The 20,576-nt window shown below is 40.2% G+C and overlaps 1 protein-coding gene across 1 annotated transcript in view; it reads left to right on the top strand.

The window, feature by feature from the left end:
- Positions 1-20,576, top strand: part of LAMA1 (laminin subunit alpha 1) — a 111,108-nt gene that overhangs the window by 10,087 nt on the left and 80,445 nt on the right. The window contains exons 2-3 of the mRNA XM_074146799.1: positions 16,579-16,749; positions 17,102-17,214. Of these exons, the coding sequence (XP_074002900.1) occupies positions 16,579-16,749; positions 17,102-17,214 (284 nt within the window). The remainder of the gene's footprint in view (positions 1-16,578; positions 16,750-17,101; positions 17,215-20,576) is intronic.

Genomic DNA, 20,576 nt, shown 5'->3' with positions numbered 1-20,576 from the left:
TATTTTCTCCATTCCCTGAGGCCTTAAATGCATCTCTGGAAATCCAGGACTATCAGTTGTTGGTATTTACAGCATTCTCACACAGGATCTTCAGGTGGGGTTTGCTGCCTTCTCCTACATGTATTTTTTCTGTCCTGCAGGCATCCCTTCCTGACCAAACAGGAGAACGTGTTGAAGTTTTGCAAGATGAGATCGGTTAGGTCAGCCTGCAGGAACTGTGATTTGTTGGTTGGCATAAACCTTAAGTGCACATCAATCAAACTGCCCATCTATATATGGTTTTGAGTACTTAAGTGGTATCTCAGAGGCTGTATAGAGTGTCTCTGGGCACTAGGATGTGGGTACAGCACACTGGCTTTGAGATTTTGAGGTGAGTGCTTCCTCTGGTTGTAGGTCAAAACAAAAAAGGCTAGGTATATGTGTGTGTTCTTTTGTAGTTACTTCTGCTATTTTAAGGACTTTGATTATTTTTTTCAATCATTACAATCTGTGGTTTTTATTGGGGGGAAAAATTGCTTTTGCCCTGAGATATAATTATTTAATACACATTTTTGGGAACTAAAAGCTCTATACATCACAATTTTGCAGGACAACTAGGAGATTTATTTTGCAGTTAGAGTAGATATAAATAATACAGATGTATAAGACTATATACTGTTGAAGTCTAAGCCTTTGATATCCTTATTATAAAGATACATAAATGCACATAATTTAGCCTTCCCCTTCTGATGTGAATCAGCAGTTCTGATTCCCGAGAAGTGTCCCTAGTGTTCCTGGCAGAGCAAAATAGACTTCTAGGGTGCTTTGGTTTTACTTGAGAAGCTGATTTTATTAAAGGTCTCCCTGGAAAATCACTGCTGCTCTAATGGCCATGAGAGCTGAGAGGGCTGTAGGAAGGGAGGGGGGATGCATGGCAGGCAGCCTCACCCACTGCCCTTCCCACAAGTGGCCCAACCTTGCAGGCTGTGTAAAGTAGCAGCTAATGTGGGTTGATGGACTGAGTTGGTTTGTCTTGTCTTTTCTGGGCTTTTCCTACCAGCCAATGCCATGAGGATCCCATTCTGCTTCGTGCAGACAGAGTAGGTTTGAGCCTTTTCCAGTTCCTTCTGTTTTAGCAGCTTTAACTTATTAGCTTTTAATGATTTTTTTTTTTTAAACTGTCATTTAATACAGTAACGACTCCATCAGAGATATTCCCTAACCTATACTTTTAGGTTGAAGTTTCAGATTTGAAAGTTGTTTTGCAAGCATAATGTAATTCCTTTCCATGAGCTCATTTATTGTGCTGTGAGATCCAGCCCCCCTCTTGATTCCCGCATGAGAATAAAGGTTAAAAAGCTGTTTAAGAAATGGTCTTCCTGAAGTGGAAACTCTATTTTCACCTTGGCTCTGCCTGCATTTTTGCTGCTGTTTTGCTCCAAAATGGCCTTGAAGATAGGCCTGTGTCCACTGCCTTCTTTATCATATTTGTATAACCTTTTATTTGCTGAAAGGCTGAGGGGAAAGTGCAGAACCTGTATAGGTAATTTGAAACAACTTCCATCGTCTTGATTTGATTAGTGTGGATTTTTTTTTTTTCTTGTGAGCCTGATTAAGCAAGAGGTTTTTAATAGCAAAATCGGTGGCATAAGTCATGCTGACTATAATAAACCTTGGATTTCAACCATTGAGCGTAAATGCAAACAGGAGATAACACTGATGCTCGCTTAGATTAGTATTGATAGTTTTTTATTTAGTTTTCTGAAAGCACAACTAGTATCTTGCCTTCTGTCACAAAACTCATCTGATCAAAGGACTGTGCGAAGAAATGTTTGTGTGGGGGAAGAGAGGAAAAAACCCAGTAGCAACTGGCGTTTCCAGGGAGGACCGGAGCAGGGGTCTGAGCTGTCCCTCGTTGTGTTCACATGGGGGCTGGCAGAACGAGCTCTGCAGCCATGGCAGAAGGTGGTGGGTGAGCTGGGGAGCTTGGCTGCACCCTGCTGCTCCTCTGCCACCCCCTGCCCAGGCAGAGCTGCTGCCGGGCTGGATGGAGCCTGGCCAGTCTTCACTGCCTCCTCAGGGTTGTTCTGGATCCATCCAAGATTATCTACAGTGAGTGAAGCAATGAGACTCCAGCGCCAGCAATAGGCCTGTGCTTGACAAACCAATTGATCAAATTACACCTTCCCTGTTTGTGGCTGTTGCTTTACCAAAGTGGGAAAACCCTCTCCTGAAGGCGCTTCACTACTGTAAAACTGGCAGAGAGTCCATTGGCTTTTCTTGTCTCCCTTACAAACGTTTCTCATTCAAATGCATGAATAGCTAATGTGTGTTTTGTTGTCCTCTGTGCCACACCATCCATATATTTTACTTGCCTTTGCTGCCTTTTGTGCATGTCTTCTGTTGGAAGAGGGGAGGGTAAAAAAAAAAAAAGGGCTTGTAACTGTGTGCTAATGCCTCTGATGATCCATTTCTTTCTACTTTATTGGCTGAGAAGGGCTAGATAACAGAAGTTTGAAGTGAAGGTTCTTTGAATTGTCAAGATCTGTGGAAACCCTGCTTTAAATTAGGGTTGTGAAATATATGCTGTTGAAACTTCTAGGATTCCTTTTATTTGCTTTAGCCTGTAGAGTCTCTAAAATGTATACTCAATGGCTCCTTGCAGAAAACACCCTTTAAAACATGCTAAAGATATCAACATTTTGATAAAAAAAAAATGAAGTATCAAATGAACTCCTCAGAATTTGGGAGAATTGCTGTGAATTTACATTTACAGAAAATTAATGTATTTCTTCAGTAGTTGCTAACTAATGCATTGTTTCAGTAAGGCTCTTTCTTAATTGCACAAGTAGTCCAATTTGCTTTTATGGGGTAATATATCTCACAGGATTAAATAACCCATTTTTACAAATAGAAAGCAAATCTGTCATGTACCTAAAACTCTGTGAAAGAAACCCCTTTTTAAGGGGTTTTGGATATTAACAACAAACCTCGCTAAAAAACGGTCAGCACTTTAGAAACCATATGGGTTTTTTTTGGTAATTCAAAAATGCGAGCTTGTTACTGAAATGGACATTTAGAAGTAAAGATGGACTTTGAGCTAAAACTTACAGGAATCAAGTCCTTCCAAGCCCTGTCGCAGTTTATCTTCCTTGAAGTAGGTTTACAGTGTGTCTGCCAACTTCCTCCAGAACAAGTTTATCATTGCTAAATGCATGCAGGAAATGCAAATACTAGAGTCAAATGGATGAGCACTCTTTACTTGATGGTCACACAAGGGACAGCTTAGTTCCTTGCGTATTTGATAATATTGTCATGGGAACATTTCTAATGGGAGAAATGATTCTTCCAAGTACAGGGCAGGTTTCCTGTGAGGTGGAAGCTCTTTGCAAGCAGTGAGAGAGAGAATTGTGTGGCTGGGAAGGGAACTTCAAGCTGAATTGGGTGATGAATAAAGGGGAATAGATCTTTCTATAGTGATGAGTGATAGTCTACCATCTGAAGGCAGCAATGAGGCAGTAGTGTCCCGGTTTGAGGTACAAACTATGCTGGTAGACAACTGTATTCAGTGTGTATCTTGGCATGGATCAGAGGTTGCCCCACTCGTTTTTAGCTGCAGTGATATGTGAAGTTGCTCAGAACGTTTTTATTTCGTGTGATACTTATAGTCGGTTTAAGGATTTGCTATTGCTTGCTGCTGCCACCACAGCTAATAGTGGTAATGTACAAATCCAAGTCTGGATATCTCTGGTAGACTGAAAATCTGCTGTAATGATAGGGAAAGAGGGTAAGAAGGGACTTCTCAGTGAGGCAGTGGTAGAAAAAGTTCAGGATGTTTGCTCCAAAGAAGAAAAACCCTTCTGCCTACCACATAGGCATACCACTACCACTGCCATAGTATCAACTGATGATACAGTCTCTCTAAAACTTGAGCAGCCCTCATCATCTCTTCTGTTCTTAAGGACAAGAAATACATGCTGCCCACTCTGCACCTCTATCTGTATGATCGCTACATTTCCCACAGTAATCAGCAAAAAATACTTAAGGTGTTTCAGGACAGGATCCAAAATCTGCTTTGCAATTTTTTAGTGTCACTGTGGCATTGCTGAATTTTAAATTAAGTAACTTGAATGCTTAGTCCTGGTTCAAGCTGTTAGAATTTTCTTTAAAAATTGCCCTTTGGGCTGAAATACATCATTCTTCTTTTCAGGCCAAAGGCAAAATACTTTCAGGACACTTGATTAAAATTCCATGCAGCTGGCTGAGTTATTGAGCATTGACAGCAATACAGAAAATAACTTTCAGAAAAGTTTGCTATATATTGGTTATTCCCTCTCCCTCCCCCCTGTTTTTGTGTCTTTAAAATTACACTTTTTCAGGAATTTATCCCATGTGACACAAATGCCTTTGATTTTTATGAAGACATTTACTGCGAAAAAAAATAAATGTGAGGGTCTGAAACAGAAAATGTGCAACAGGTGACTTGCTATAAACATTTTTCAAATAAAGTTGCAATATGTGCCCTGTACCTTTGTTAGCCTGTGGGCTTGGAGACCAGCAGATCTAAGTAAACAAAGTGTGGTGATTTGCAATTTTACTTTGTTGCCTAGAGTGAAATGCCTAGAAAAAAGGTAGCAGGGTTTTATTTTTTTGCAAAGAGCAGAAAGCCACCTCTGTAGCATGTTGAACAGTTGATTGTAACTGGGAAAAAAAAAAACCTACTAAGGTTATTTTCCAATTAACCATTTAAATCGGAGGTGGCAAAATCTTGCCAGTAGAGATAAGGGAATGCTCAAGTTTTGCATGTCTTCAGTGTTAGACAGTTTCGAATCCTTTCAGCTCCATTCAAGCTGGAGGAAATGCGCTCCATTCTGCCCAGGAAGATCTGGCAGTGATACAGGGCTGTGTGTGCCCTGATAATGCCTTTGTGCCTGCTGGAATGAAAACATTTTTCTTGTATGTCTGGAAAAAAACACATGGCTTTGTACATAAGGAGAACTGGTAGTTCTGAGGTGCCAAAAACTCTTCAGCTTGAAATAGCTTTTGTTCATTAATGGAATAATTCCACTTAAATAGAGATTTAACTTCATCTAAGGCAGCTGCAATTTGTACTATTAAGATAGTGCATTTATATTAGGAAAGGGAAAAAATACCATGTATAAAGTTTGGTTTTATATATGGCTGGTGAATAGCAAGCTAAAACGAATGAAGTAAAAAATCCATTTCAGAGTTCCTTTGTAGTGCAACTACTTGATGTAAGACTTGGTTTATGATCACAAGGAGATGCCAGCTGCCTCTAGGGGTCCTTCTTTATGTTTACATGGGAAAAGTAGTAACATTTTGCTTGGTTGTGATACTGAGTCACTTAATAGAAATAACTGGGACCACTAGTAAAGCTTTAAAATTCTTTTCAAGCTCAGGTCTCTTAAACTTTGCAAGTGATAAATGTAAATTTAGAATCAGGACAGAGCTAATAAATACTGGGGTCACAACTTCCTATTTATTATAATAAATGAATCAGTGTGAAGCTTAACGCTGCACACTTATGCATGTAGATTTAATTAGGATTAAACCCAGACAAGATTTTCATTTGCTAGGAAGACTGTTGCCTCAGGTTGAAAACTGGTAATAGGAAAGAATGGCTCATCCAGTGCTTATCTATTGAGGCAGTCAGAATAAAAGGTTGTGGGCATTAAGGCTGCTTTAGATCTAACATCAGTAGGAACAAAAATATTCTGCCTTATTGATATTGGGACGCATCATGAGTGACAAATGACTGAAGTCCATAGTCTTTGACACGCCAATCACACTGCCAGTGCTATTGTCATACTGATCTAAGCTAATATTGTGGCTTAGGCTGCACATGAGCAAAACTGACAAGACACTGAAATATTCAATAGCTGTGGCTTGTATTTACATCAAGTTTGAGTGAAAATTGTTCCCAAGTGTAAGGCAACTTCAGGAAAAAAAGCTAGTGTAATGCTAAAAGAAAGAACAACCCCCAAACTAACAAACTCAATGATGTGGACTCCTCAACATGTGGAAAAAAACACTGGGTGAACAAGAAAGAACTAATTTCATGGTCTGGCAGGTTTGTTGTTCCTTGGCAGCCTTCCCATCTGTCAACTTTTGGCTCTTTTGCTTTGGTGTAAATGCTGTGGCAATTTCTAGGCAGATTCTTCAACAGGCCAACACCATACAAAAGAAATCAATACTTGCAAGACATGACTTGACAGAAGAAATATTGATCATACTTTGAAAATGCATGATATATATAGAGAGGACTCACAAATTACCCACCTTTTATGTCCGGTTGTACTGGTTGGTGCTGAAAACTAGCATGAAAGCTAGTTTTCTTCTTTTTCCTACTGCCCCTTTGTTTGTTCTGATTGAAAGAAATCAGCAAGCTACTGCCAGTATTGAAGGTATTAGAAATTGCTGTGATAAAACTTTTTGATGTTCTTTTTTATCTTTGAGAACGCAAACTTAATTTTTTTTTTTTGCCTCAGATCCCTGAAATTTGTGAAGGACCAAAATACTAGAAACAGTATCCAGGGTGGTGATGTAAACTATTAAACCTATTGGATTTAGCAATGTTTTCTATTCTCTCAAAACAGTCAGCTGAAGGCTGTCAAGGGTGGTACGTGCTCCTTTGGGAAACATCCAGGAATCTCTGGATGGAACTGAAAATTGGTTGCTCAAACTCCGTCAGTGTTAAGAATTTACACCCTGACCATGTCTTTGCATCCTTATTCTCTCTACTTCCAGTTTGAACATGTGACATTGTCTCTATACGATCTACATCTATGTTTGCAAGCCTTGAGCATGAGAGGGACTCAGAAGGTGGGACGTTGTAAAGTTTACATTAACTTGTTAACGCTTAGCTTCATAAACTAAAGGGTATTGTTTTAGTGTTAGTATTCAGTGTAAATTAATATATAACCCATCTGTGGTGTTAAAAACTTCAGTACTTTGTGTAAGAAAACGTTAGTTACTGTGTAACTAACAGAGGTGACAAGCTTCAGTTTCTTGTGAAGATGTATTAGTGTTGCTTGGCCTTCCTTTTTTCTAAACAATTCAGAAGCCTGGGTTTTCTGTGTTGTAGACATTCTTCAGTGAGTTTGATAATCCCCTAATTTTAACTCTATCTTTCCAATGCTGTGTACCAGGAAATTTAGCATCTTACTTACTATTAAGACTTAATTGGTATGTAATGCTTTCCTCCCTCTTCCTTTACCTTAGTTTTCCATTGCCTTTTATATTTAACATGCTGCTTCTTAGACTTTGATATTTAACATTTCATTAGGGTTCAGGTTTGCTGCCCTCTTTCAGAAAAGGCATTTTGCCTTGTTCAAATTCTCTGCTACGTTCTGGCCATTAACCTGGCTGTTTGCTGGTGTTTTGAGAATTTTAAGGAAGACAGGCAAAATGTCAGACTTGCTCTTTAACCTTCACAAACTATATGGAGGAAACTAGTGGGGGAAGAATAGTACAGCTGAAGTTTATTAAGTGAGCAAACTTTTGCCTTCTGTGTTTGCAGTCTGGATTTGACAAAATGCATCTTTATTAATTTGCAGTGTTATACTTCTTCCCAATACATTTTGGAGCATTGAATGCTAATTAGCACATCATCTAGCCTAAGGCAGACCACAGTAGGTAAACGCCTGTTGCTGCAGTACCGTGTCTCCATTAAGGCTCTCACTCATTAAGGCTGATTGCCCGTAAGCAACAGCAGGAAATGTTTGGCAGAGAAGCCCTTTGCTACTTGGACAGAGGAAGGGCCAGGGTCTGGTCTTCTGTAGCTTATTTGTGCTCTAACAGCCCGCAGAGTTCCAACAGAACGTTTTTTGTCACATTAACCGCTGAAATGGAATTTTTTTGTTGTTGTTGTTCTGGTGCTTCAGCTGGGTTGTTTAAGTGTGATTTGCAAAAGCTTTACAGAAATAGAGCTGTAAAAGAATCAGAAGACTGGTCTTGGAGCAAGCATTTATGAGCATTCTGCAACTGACTGCAGAGTAATCAGTTTTACAGATAACCTGAGCTCATCGCCGGGCCTGATGTGGAGTATACTTCTCTTTCATGACTGACCAGGCTGCAGTACAACAGAAGAGCATCTTTTATTTATCTTAGCATGCAGTGGAAATTGAATGGTAGTGCCTTGAAAAGAAAACAAAACTTTTTCTCGGCTGTGTTAACAAAACTGTCAAGAGTTTAAGAAATTATTCTACTCCAGTTGGTGCTGATGAGGTCTGAGGAGCCGCACTGTTGGAGAGATGCAAACTGCCAAGAATTCAGAAGGATAAGAGATTTAGAAAATTGGCTGTGGAAAGATTGAACGGGTTGTGTACTTGGTCTGGAAAAGAGAAAAGGGTGTGTGATAACAGCCTTTCAGGTAATCAAAAGCTGTAATCAACATCATGAAAGATCATGAATGCAGCAAGAGGACTAAAAATTTCTAACTTTAAAGGTGATAAAGCACCAGAGTAGATTTATCAGGGATGTTGGGGAGTGTTCATCATAGGAAGCTCTTGAGAACAGAGTAGACAAACTTAGTATGTTCTTATATTGAAAACAGATTGAATGAAGTAAACTTAATCTTCCCCAATTAGTATTTCTGTGATTGATTTATTAGTCATTGCTCTGCAGTATGAGAAGAAATAAAGAACAGGTGTTGGGAGAAGATAGGGTCTGTCATGGTGGTGGGCTTTCATTTTGATCTGAAACAGTTTAATATAAACGTTGCAAGTGAAAGTTTGCAGAGGTTCTGCTAATAAAACCATAGTCCTTAGTTAGCTCCTGTAAGCTTTGTGTTGTGCTGGCAGAAATTGTCCTCTCTGTAGGGCTGCAGAAAAATGAGTGATCAGTTTTCAAAATGATTTCTAACTAGTGGCTTGCTCCCTAAGCCTATTGTGTAAGCTGTAGTGAAGCTTGCAGCTTTTCAAATGGGTCAATGGCTGTTGCTAATGCACGATTTTGGGAAGCATCTACACAAAATGGATTCTAAAGCAGGTTAGGTGTTATACCACAGATTTCTTGCTGACTCTAAGGACAGGGAATTAGTGCCTTAATTCCTGCAGTTCGAAGTTAAGGATTTCAGCCCATTTACTTTAAGGAAATCAGCCTGGATTTTCATTGAGATTACAGGATAGGATTCTGATGAAAGTGCATAGAAAAGGTTAAGCTAGGGACATTCACTGGTGGAATAAAATGAGGGTAAATCTATTAAGCAGGCAAGGAATCTGAACCCAAGCCCGATAGTTCCAGGGCTTTTATTTAGTATACTGATTTAGTCCAAAACTTGAATAAGGCAGAACAACTAAAACAAATCTGTGCTATTGAAAACATGAGAACGTTATAAGGAATGTGCCCTCAACTTCTGCAGTGTAATACTACTACATATTTTATACATTCTAATATTCTGTGACATTTTATTACATTTTGTCCTTGGCCCTTTGTGTTGTCCTGAAGTGCATCAGACTATTCTGAACAACTGTCACTGTGTCCTCTGTAAATGTTTTCAGTAAATGAAGAATCTATTGCTTGTGAGCAAACTGCAACATTGCCTGCTTGTTATGAACCACTGATTGCCTTACATTTTTAAAAACGCTAACTTGCAAATGAGATTAGACCCCTTCAAGTATTTCTGTGTTCTGAGAAATGACCCAATAAAAAGCTCATTGTTAACTGCACACATCAGCTTTATACGCTTTTTAAGTCACATTTACTTTGTTCACTTGCAAATTACTGCTTTATTACCATCAGCAGAAAAAAGCCAAAATACTTGGGGGAAAAAATCAAGCTGTTGCTTTGCTGAATGCCTCAGTAGAGTTGTTCACTGAAGTCTAGTTGAGAGTCTTCATTGTATACACTGATGAAAAATCCAGAAAACGTTATGTTACCTTCTGGACTCAGTTCTTGGCTTGCTTCAGATAATCTTTTGTTTTCCTTTCCCATCAGTGTGGTGTGGTTTTTTTTTTTTTTGTCTTCTGATTTCTTTGGGGAGGGTTGTATGTGTGTAAGCACAACAAAATTTAAAAAAAATCACCTACCTAATTTATTCAGCTTTTTAGGGATATCAGGTAGAGATTAGTGAATCTGGATTCAGAAGGAATCTATCTTAAATGTGGCCTTTCTGTAAGTAATATTGCCATCCTTGCTGTGTAGATCAGGATACCATAAAGTATTATCATCTTTGTTGTGCTTATTGAACATATTTGCTGGCATAGTCAAGCCTCTGTAAAGCAGAACTCTTATATGTATCCTTCTGCTTGTACAACTGTGTGTGTGAAAGAATTTAAACAGCTATGCTTTTACTAGGAAGATTGTTATTCTGAGGAGTGTCTCCCTTTCTCCACATGCCATCTGTAAAAACTGAAGTACAGTTTCACCCTCCTTGCCAGTCACATTATGAGAATCCATAGAGTAAAACGTGGCCAAAACCATAGGCAATGCATGGATTTTGCCAAAACACACAAATCCACTTTCCATCCACCTGAAACAGAACAGTTAGGGAAGACTATGAACTTCCTGAATGAAAAAAATAATTAATTGGGAATGGGATTGGGGTTTAATTCAGATCTAGCTGTACAGAATGCAGCCAGGGGTCCTAAAGTGAGAATACTTTTTGAAGATAAGCAAGGGAATAAATATGTCTAAAGCCTTTAAGTGGCAGAGAAGAATCACACCTGCATGTGGTTTCCTCATTTCCGTTAGTGATGTGTATGTGCTGGGGTCTGAGCATGTAGAGTAAGTCTAATGTCTTTAGAATGCACTGACACTTCTGTACATGGGAAGGCTGTCTGAGCTAGACAAAATGTTCAACAAGTCCAGGATGTGTCAGATCCGCTGTGCAAATACAATGTGCATCCAGTTGGAGTTGCCAGAACCCTGGAAATGTCCCAACACCTTGAAATTCTTCTTGGAGAAAACTTCAGGGTTGCTTGGTAGTCTATACCAATAACAAAATCAATTAGCTGAAAAAAGTGCTATAAAACAACAAAGAATTAAATTTGTGTCTCCAGGGAACGTGTTGGTACTTATCTCTACAACAGGGAGCTTGTGAGGACTTCTGTAGACCATGGTTTCAGGTAGAATAATTCCTGAAGAAGTGTAGAACATACAATCGGGCATTCTTCACCATAATCTTCATAATCTTCACCATAGAAGGATAGCTGTCCTGGTTGCAGACATCTTTTTGCTTATACAGTGATGTATCTCAGTCCATGACGACTTTTTGTGAATTGTCATCATTTTGGATCTACCTCAACAAGCTGCGTGTTTCAACTGTCCCCATTCATTCTGAAGTATTAGAGTCAATAGGCATACTAGAGCACATAAAACAGAAGCTGACTACCTCATCTGCCTAAAAGCTCTTCGCCTGTCTTCCTTTTTCCTCGCATACTGCATGCTGACCACCTCTTCAGCCATCATTCAAATACATTACAACTTCATTATGAATAAGCCTTTCCCCTGATTTATGGTGAAATTAATGCTATGCCCTTCACCACAAGGTCTGCCCGCTGAGCTATGCATACAACAAATGCAGCTAACCTTTATATCCTTCTGTCTTGTCATTACTTAAAGAATCGAACACTGTAGAGTGGTAATGTGACAAATTCTGCCACATCCACATTGCAGACCACCTTGTTAGGGATTTGATTCCCTCTGCTTTCTCTGAGCTTGGGGCATTTTTGCCCCTCTAGGGAAGCTCTGAAGGACATAATTCTGACAGTACCCACTCAGGCTCTCAGTTTTCCTGTAGTGACTTTTAGTCATGCATCTGGCTAAAACCAAGTCCTTACAAATGAGAACAACTTACTTGAACATCTGATGAAAACATTGTGCTCCACTTCTTGGTGCTGAGCTATAGTCAACCAATTGTTACTCTTTCTTGTGGTCAAGTTAGCCTCTATATACTATTCATTTTCTGGTATTGGGCACTGTGTGAATCTCTGTTCGGGGCAAATGGGCAGCTGACTAGCTGGAAAAAACCGAGTTAAAGGGTGTACGTTACCAGGAAAAGATCTGCCCATCAGGTTGAAGTAGATTATAGATTCATAGATTGGTCCAGGCCGGAAGGGACCTCCGAAGGTCATCTAGTCCGACCTTCTCGCAGTCAGCAGGGACACCCCCAACTAGATGAGGTTGCCCAGGACCTCGTCAAGCTTCACCTTGAATATCTCAAGGGAAGGGGCCTCAACCACCTCCCTGGGCAACCTGTTCCAATGCTCCACCACCCTCATAGTAAAGAACTTTTTCCTAATATCCAATCTAAATCTCCCCTTCTCCAACTTAAAACCATTGCCCCTCGTCCTGTCACTGCAGGCCTTTGTAAACAGACTCTCCCCAGCCTTCCTGTAGGCCCCCCTCAGGTACTGGAAGGCCGCTATTAGGTCTCCCTGGAGCCTCCTCTTCTCCAGGCTGAACAACTCCAGCTCCCTCAGTCTGTCCTCATAGCAGAGGTGCTCCAACCCCTGATCATTTTAGTGGCCCTCCTCTGGACTCTCTCCATCAGGTCCATGTCCTTTCTATATTGAGGGCTCCAGACCTGCACACAGTACTCCAGGTGAGGTCTCACCAGAGCAAAGTGGCAGAATCACCTCTCTGGATCTGCTGGCAACACTTCTTTTGATGCAGCCCAGGATGTGATTGGCCTTCTGGGCTGCGAGAGCACATTGCCTGCTCATGTCCAGCTTCTCGTCCATCAGCACCCCCAAGTCCCTTTCCTCAGGGCTGCTTTCTAATACCTCATCCCCCAGTCTGTATTTATAACAAGGATTGTTTCTTCCCAGGTGCAGAATCCTGCACTTGCTTTTGTTGAACCTCATGAGGTTCAACTGGGCCCACCTCTCTAGCCTGTCCAGGTCCCTCTGAATGACATCCCGTCCCTCTGGTTTATTGACAACACCACACAGCTTGGTGTCATCTGCAAACTTGCAGATGGTGCTCTCAATCCCTCTGTCTATGTCGTTGATAAAAATGTTAAACAGTACCGATCCCGGCATGGACCCTTGAGGGACACCACTTGTCAGTGCTTATTAAATTAGTTTAATTTAAAAACTATTCTAGCTTGCCTCAGGACCACCATAGTCTCTTGTAAAATGCTGGACAGTAATTCCCAGAGAGGGGCTCGATGGTGGAAAGATGAAGTTGCAAATACTTGTGTGCAAAGGCTAAGTAGCAAGTGCTTATGTGCAAAGTTGGCTGCAAGGTGTTTTAACAAATGGAATATAGTCAACCAAACAAGATTAGCAAGCTGAGAAGTCTACTACTGAACTCTGTACAGATCCATATGGATCTGTTGCAATCCATATGGAGATCTCTCAAGGCTCGTTCAAAGCTACAATTGTGTAATGTAATAACGGAGCCTGACAGCTCAGCAGTGAAACAGTGAGGATTTTGTGTATGTAGCCCTTGCCTTCCTTTCTAGTGGGAATAAGTGTGATAAATTCATTCAGTCAATAACTTGTGCTGGACTTCAGGTAGCAAACTGTAAAAGTTACATCAATGCCTTTAAGAATGCAAATATTGTTTACTAAAAGTTCAGTTTAATGAGACTTGGTATCTTCTGCCAGACTTCTATGTCTGTTACATCCACTTGGATTTTATAGCAGGATATGATGACAGTCACCATGAGCCATTTTTGTAAATGGCTCACTTAAGTGACTGATTCTGTGTCTGCTTGTCTTTATCATATCTACCTCTTCCTAAGAGAGATAAAACTATATTTTGCCAAATGGCTTTATTCTTTTCTTTGGGTTTTGTGGTGTGGGTTTTTTGTTGGTTTGTTTTTTTTTTTTTTTTTTTTTGGCAGAGGAACATCTACGAGCTCTTGAACTCAAAATTTTGAGTACCCACTTTGTTTTAAGAAAAGACTGAAGAGGAACAATGTTCTTTAAAGATGCTTATTTCTTTGAAATTTGCCTCTTTTCCATTTTGTTTATTGCAGATACTTACTGTTTCTTAATAAATCAGCTCCTACGCTAATCTCGGTCTCCACTGAAATCAGTGGCCGCACCTCTGCAAGATTGCCATAAAATTTGCTTGCATTAAAGAGAGAATCAGAGGTGAGTGTAATAGGCTAGGATTTGAAGAGGTGCAGTACCTCGCAGGATGAAGCTAACAACCTCTTGTATTTATTTGGATCCTGGGGCAAAACTCTAGTGCAACTCAGTTGGATTATCTCTTCTTATCTCTGTGGGAGCCAGAAGACTTATCGTGAGACCCTAAGGTTACCATACAATTTTTCATTTCATTATCAATCAGTGAATTTATTAAAAGTCAGTGAGATGCTTGATGATGAGCGGACAAAAGGGCTGAGTTTAGGGTGAATGCTACAGTGATGTGAGCTTGGGGTTTTGGAATGAAGTTTGGCCAGCGCAGCACTTGGCATCAGCACTTTTCTTCAGAGCTTCATTATTCATTTGGCAAAAGTTCATTGACTGAAGGTTATTGTAGGCAAATTATGTCACTGTAACAAATGACCCTGGAAAGAGGTGGCAGGGCTACTGTGTAACGTGGGTGAAGGTAATGAATGACCTGGGAAATAATGGATAGCTCTTGAACACTGGCTGATACGCGCCTACGTGAACAGCAATGGATACTGAATACAGAAGATTTTATGTTGTTGGAGAGTAATTTAAAAGACCACCATTGAGCTTTCTTCTCTTGTGGGAAAACAGTGGCATTTCTGTTTTGCCTTCAACTTTAGGTCTGGAGCAATACTGTTTATACTCCATGAGGTGAGAGAATACTATGCAGAAAGTATTTTACTGACAGAAAAACCTCACCAAAGTGGTCAATAGTACGTCTTCAGCATCCTCATCTGCATCAGATTTAGGTATAATGATAACAAGGCATCTGAGCTAGTTTAGATTTAACTTCAGTGAAGTCAGGATTCAAAAAATAAAAAGCTCCATCTCCCTCTTAAATTTTGAGTATAGCACAACTGAAAACACACTGTTATTCATACCGTGGTGCAGAGGGTTAGGATTTAGCTACGTTTTCAATAGCTGAAGTCAAGGCTTAAATAGCACTAAAACTTTTCTTGATGCTTTCACAGAGTAATGCAATTCCTGGGCAGGCAGACACTTTAATTTGAAGGAATATTGAATTTTACCTTGCTGAGATGGACCGCAAAGAAAAACAAAATATTAATATTACAATCTTTTACAGTGTAAAATAATTCATATAGTTGTGCTCGAGGAAAAGGCACAAATATGACTGCAAATTTTTTCATATTCAGAATTATTTATAACAGAAGAAAAGTATTAAAAACCCTTTAAGAAATGTGGTTTTAATACCTTACTGTTAGAACAGTAGCAATTCTTGCAGCACTCTCAATATGGCATACCAAGTCTCTAGCTTTGATTTCAGCCCATCATGTTTAATCTCTAAACACAAGTCTGCATTTTCCAAAACCGTTTCTCTTTTTCAGTTGCTTCTGAGTGGAAATGGAGTATCTCTGTTCTACCATAACCATGCAAGAAATAAAAGCTTTTTAGTTTGGGATGGAAGGCTGGGAACTGATAACAATGCTTAACAGTGCTTAACTTCTTTCTATTGCATGCAGTGTTCTCTAAATTTTGTCAGTAGCCTTCAAGCTAAAATAAAACTTCACTCATTTTAGAAAATACTAAGAATTTGTGAACTAGTAGCAGTAACCTTTAAACGCTTTGTCGTTTTGTTATTCCAGTGCACAAGAGCAACACCATTTGAAAGCTCGGTAAAGTGTTTGTGTGAAGATTAGTAAGTGGCGAGCAAAACATCCCTCAGACTTTACACAGGCTGCAGGAAAGCCCAGAGCAAAGGTCTAAAATGGAGTCCTTGAGAGCCCGTAGCCTGTTGTTCAGGGCGGTGCTGTTGCTGCCCGGGAGAGCTCCAGTGAAATGCCCTTTTCCACACAGTTCCTTCCCTTGTCTGGCAGAGGGCCCATTGCCCCTCCTGGTTTTGATCAATTCACAATGTGAAGAGAAGGTTTAGTAACTGGAAGAGTTCTTTTACTAACTCTTGTGTTCTTCAGCAGTAAAGCATCCACAGGCAGAGTGAAATAACAGGATTATTGGGGTCAGGGTGCTGAGAGGGATGGGGGCTCCTTGAGGGCAGGGCCTGGCAGATGGGGCTTGTCCCGCAACCACAGTCAGAAGTAGGGTGGCTGGGGGACACTGGGGCAGCCCCAGCCCCAGGCGTCTCCCTGGGGATAGGCTGGAGTCGGGATGTGGGCCTGGCTCAGCAGGCCCTGTGGCCAGGCAGGGCTGTGGGGAGGGGTGTCAGCTGGGCAGGGGCTGATGGCCCTGTGGAGGCTGGAAGGTGGCCATGGGCAGGGTGGAGGGAGCCCTGGAGTCTGGAATGGGGTCCTGGGCTGTGGGCAGGGACAGGCAGAGCTGTAGTGCCCCAGGGCTATGATAAGATATGTGGTGGTGTCAGTGTGGTGTGATAATCTTTTCACAAAATAAATTTGTTTTCATTGTATCTTCCTGTGTTTCTGACTCTCAGCTAGAAGCTTGTCATGAAACCCTGTATGTCCAGAGGCCTGTGTCATATCCACATTTGTATTTTGCTTGCTTTACGATGTGGCTGATAATCATTACTTCTTTCAAGGCCTGTTCCCTGCCATTTTGAACCTGGCCAGCAACGCCCACATCTCCACCAACGCCACCTGCGGGGAGAAGGGACCGGAGATGTTCTGCAAACTGGTGGAGCACGTCCCAGGACGACCCCTGCGCAATGCCCAGTGCCGTGTCTGCGACCACCATGGTGCCAATCCCAAAGGCAAGTTTCATGTGGCTTTTTTTTTTTGGTTTCATGGATTTGTGTCATTCTTCTTGATCCTTCCCCATGAATACAGGGTGTATTGGGGTCAAATACTTTTTACTTTTAGTCTCTCTGCTACATAAGTGAAACTACCTTTGAGCAAAGGGCTGACAGAAAGTGTGAATACCTTAAATCACCATTAAGCACTGCAGAGTCCAATGTCAACCTTTTAGTCTGGGGGCAGATCTCAGCTTTTAGTTCTTTATGACAGGAAGAAATTGTGCTCAGCGTGTGAGATAAATGCTCTGAGGCAGAGAAAATGCAGTGAGATGTATTTTCAAGAGATGTTTAACTTTCTGCTTTGAAACAGAGCAGCACCCAATTTCCAGTGCAATCGATGGTACCAATAACTGGTGGCAAAGTCCCAGCATTCAGAATGGGAGGCAATACCACTGGGTCACCATCACCTTGGATTTAAGGCAGGTGAGTAACTTTTAGGTGAGCATCATTTATTGTATGTAGGATACAAGACAATGCAGTTGATTATCGTTCTTCTGTGTTTAGATAGTAGGATATTTAGCAGTTCACCATTTAGTAGCACATAGTTAAACAGGGATAGTTAAAGATAATATGAATTGATTTTAAACAGATGTGTTTTTCAGTTTTTGTTCTAGAGCATCTTGGAGATTTTGTTCCTATCAGACTGGAATGGGAGTGACTGTGTTTGTAAGCATATAGGTCACAGGTTGTAATTCATGCACAGTAACAATTGTATGCGTGTGGATGAGTGTTTATACAAGCGTTCCTTCTGTCTTGGTAACCTTCCTCTGCCTGACCTTGCTGTCTTTTCTCCTCTGATATTGTTTTCTTCTACCTTTGATTTCATGAAAGTTGCTTGAAGTCTGGGTTATCAAAGACTTATTTTCAAGCAGCAAACAGTTTTTTCAGGTTGTTGTCGTAAGTGCAGATTTTATATGTGAGGATGCATCTGTTTCTGTTTATTAACTATATCTACCAGCCTGTCATCTAATCATTGTGCAGTTTCTTAGTAAAAGAGGAAATGATTTGGAGAAGGGCATAATAGAAACACTTGACACTGTAAGAAAACAGAGCACAATATACTTCCAAGTGTGAACTCTTGATCCATAGGTATTGTAAGTCAGATACTGAGTTTCAGAGGAGAGAAAGGTAAGTGACTGGAGGATTATTGTATTCATATTAGTTATCTCAGATAGTTATCTGAGATATCTCAAAGAACTCAAGTTAAACTTTTCTGTTTAAATTTCTCAGTATTTTTTTATATTTACATTAAGTACATAAAGCCGCTAATGCAACGTAATGGTCAGATTGAAGTGTAAAATGTCAGAAAGTTCAATTGCAGAATCTCCAGAACCCTGGAAATACAGACTTTCCTCAGTTGAGGGATATCCTTCAGGACTAGAAAACAAAACATGCATACAATGGGGCAAAGTTAATTTTGCTGAAAGAACAGTTGAATCCCACTTTCTGTGGTTCTCTTCTAATCACCATCTTGTTGGAAGGAGCACTGGGAAGAAATGTACTGTATTTTATCTTCTACAGGCTTTTGCTGTCAGTTGCTATGAAGAGTTAGTGCTTATATCTATAAACCAGTGATTTCTGATCACGGGGAGGCTGGAACTGTCTGGGCAGAAGTTGGTTCCTCTGTTTTGGCCCTTTATGGCAAAACTTGGAGGAATTCATCATTCTTATGCAGGAGGCTGCTAAACTGTACAGAGCATTTGCTATTTTATTAGTTTGCCTGTTAGGTATGGAAGAATCAGTCTCCTACCCTACTCCAAGGAAAGACAGAATCATTTCTGAAGAAAATGTGTTTTTCTTGGCTTTTTCTTGTTGTTTTGCTTTGAACAGATCTATGTGTTGGCCTATCTAAGCTGTTTGAAAACCATACATCAGCAATCCGTTATTAATATGGGAACGCTTCCAAACTCTGGAAGAAGCTTTGTTACTAAGAAATGCATACATGAGGTGTACAGTTGGTAACAAGCTTTTGCAAGATCTCTAGACCCTGCTTGAAAGTTATTTTGAAGATCAGAACAGAAGTTTTAACTTTAATGTTTTAAAGTGAAGCATAGATTAAACAAGTGCCTAGTTTGCTTTTTAATTATAAAGCAGAAGTGTTAGGAAAATAATCACAAGGTATCTTTTGGCAGTGACAGAAGGTTTCGATAGGGCTTTCTTGTTGTTTGAAGGGTTGACTTTTTGTGTTTGGTTTGTAAATGGACAAACAGGAAGGAAAAATGAAGGAGGAGGGAATGCCTTAGTTTTTATCCTCCTAGAACATTTTCCCTTTGGAAACAGACCAGCTGAGCTGCCCTCTAAATCTTTTATTCTCCAGCCTTAGAGATGTTGATGTTTCACCAAATACATATCTTTCTTTTCCTGACCCATGCTCAGTTTCACTAATTCGATTTGAAAAGTTTCCCCCAAGGGGCCTTTCTTCTGTGTTTTCCTTAGAGAGTTTGAGAGAGAGAAGGCATCTAGGGCTATGCAAACTGAATGTAAATTACTGCCCTGTGAGAAAGGATTTGGTTAATAGAGATCACTTGAAGTCAATGAGTTATTAGAGCTGACTTGATATGCTTATTTTAAGCTAGTCAGCATCAGTAAAGAAAAGACAAAAGAAAAGCGTATGAAGGACCTCTGAGTGATTTTAGTAACTGTTTACTTCATTAATTTTTTTGAGAATGAGTTAAAATAGTTTTCTAGGACTTTTAAAATTATTCCTGAAAGTCAGTACCTCTAACTACATGTGTTGCAGTATAGCTTTAGCATTGGTGCTTTTATTTACATTTCAAGCTTTGTGCATTAAATCTGCCAAGTAGCGTATTAAAGTAAATGTCCTTTAACTTTCCTTGACAACATATAGAATATATTCACACCTTTTTGTGATGTGAAGAATAACCATTTGGCCATTATTTATGGGCTGTGGGTAATTACTGGAAGTTCTAGCAGCAAGAGGAATGGATTGGTTCTTGGGATTGTTACTAGTGTACAGTTTAGAGATGTAATCTAGCAGTCAGGTTGGTGTGTGCTGGAAAAATTGGCTGGCAAATATGGGGAAGATTCCCTGAGCTGGTGAAAACCGGCTCCACTAGGTGAAGTTCTGGCCACAGTCTGTGTCCAGTATTTTCTGTATTCATCTCTTGGCTCAAAGTTGAAGGGAGCAGAGGATATTCTTTCAGCTAATATTCTACCTTGCACTTAGTTTATTTAGTCTAAAAACAGCTGGACTGCAGAGCAGTTTGATGGAATCTTGCTAATAAAAGAGGACTGGCTAATAAAATCAGTATGGAGATTGCTGCTTTGATCTTTCTCCTTTGCAGAAATCTGTGCTATTTATATCCAATGCTAAGCATTTTGTAAGGGTAGCATGATTTTTTAGCTCACATGGATCATAAAAACAAGGTACATATACACATATGCTGGTGTGCCTTTCAGTCTTTCCAGGACCCAGATGTATGATAGTCTTTCCTTCTGCACCCTACCGCCTTCCATTAAATGTATGGCAAAGATCCAAAACTGGGGAAAGAGTAGTTTAGCAATGAGGTGTAGTATTGATGTACAAGATACCAAGATTTGATTTATGACTTTGCGCTTCCGGCACTGGCAATTCTACAGAAACAAAATGCGCAGCAGCAGTTTTAGATAAAAATAGCTTTTTTTGCCTGAGCTTGACTCCTCTGGACAGCTACTTTGTGAAATTATAATGAATTAAAAGAAATGCTGACTATTGTAAAAGTCAGCAATGTGCTCAGGCCAGCTGTTACATAATTCTCTGTCACACCATTAAATGAAGAATATTT

This window comes from Numenius arquata, chromosome 4, assembly GCF_964106895.1.
Source record: "Numenius arquata chromosome 4, bNumArq3.hap1.1, whole genome shotgun sequence".
NCBI lineage: Eukaryota > Metazoa > Chordata > Aves > Charadriiformes > Scolopacidae > Numenius > Numenius arquata.
Note: the sequence above shows the minus strand (reverse complement) of the source record. Positions and strands in the feature narration are given on the sequence as shown.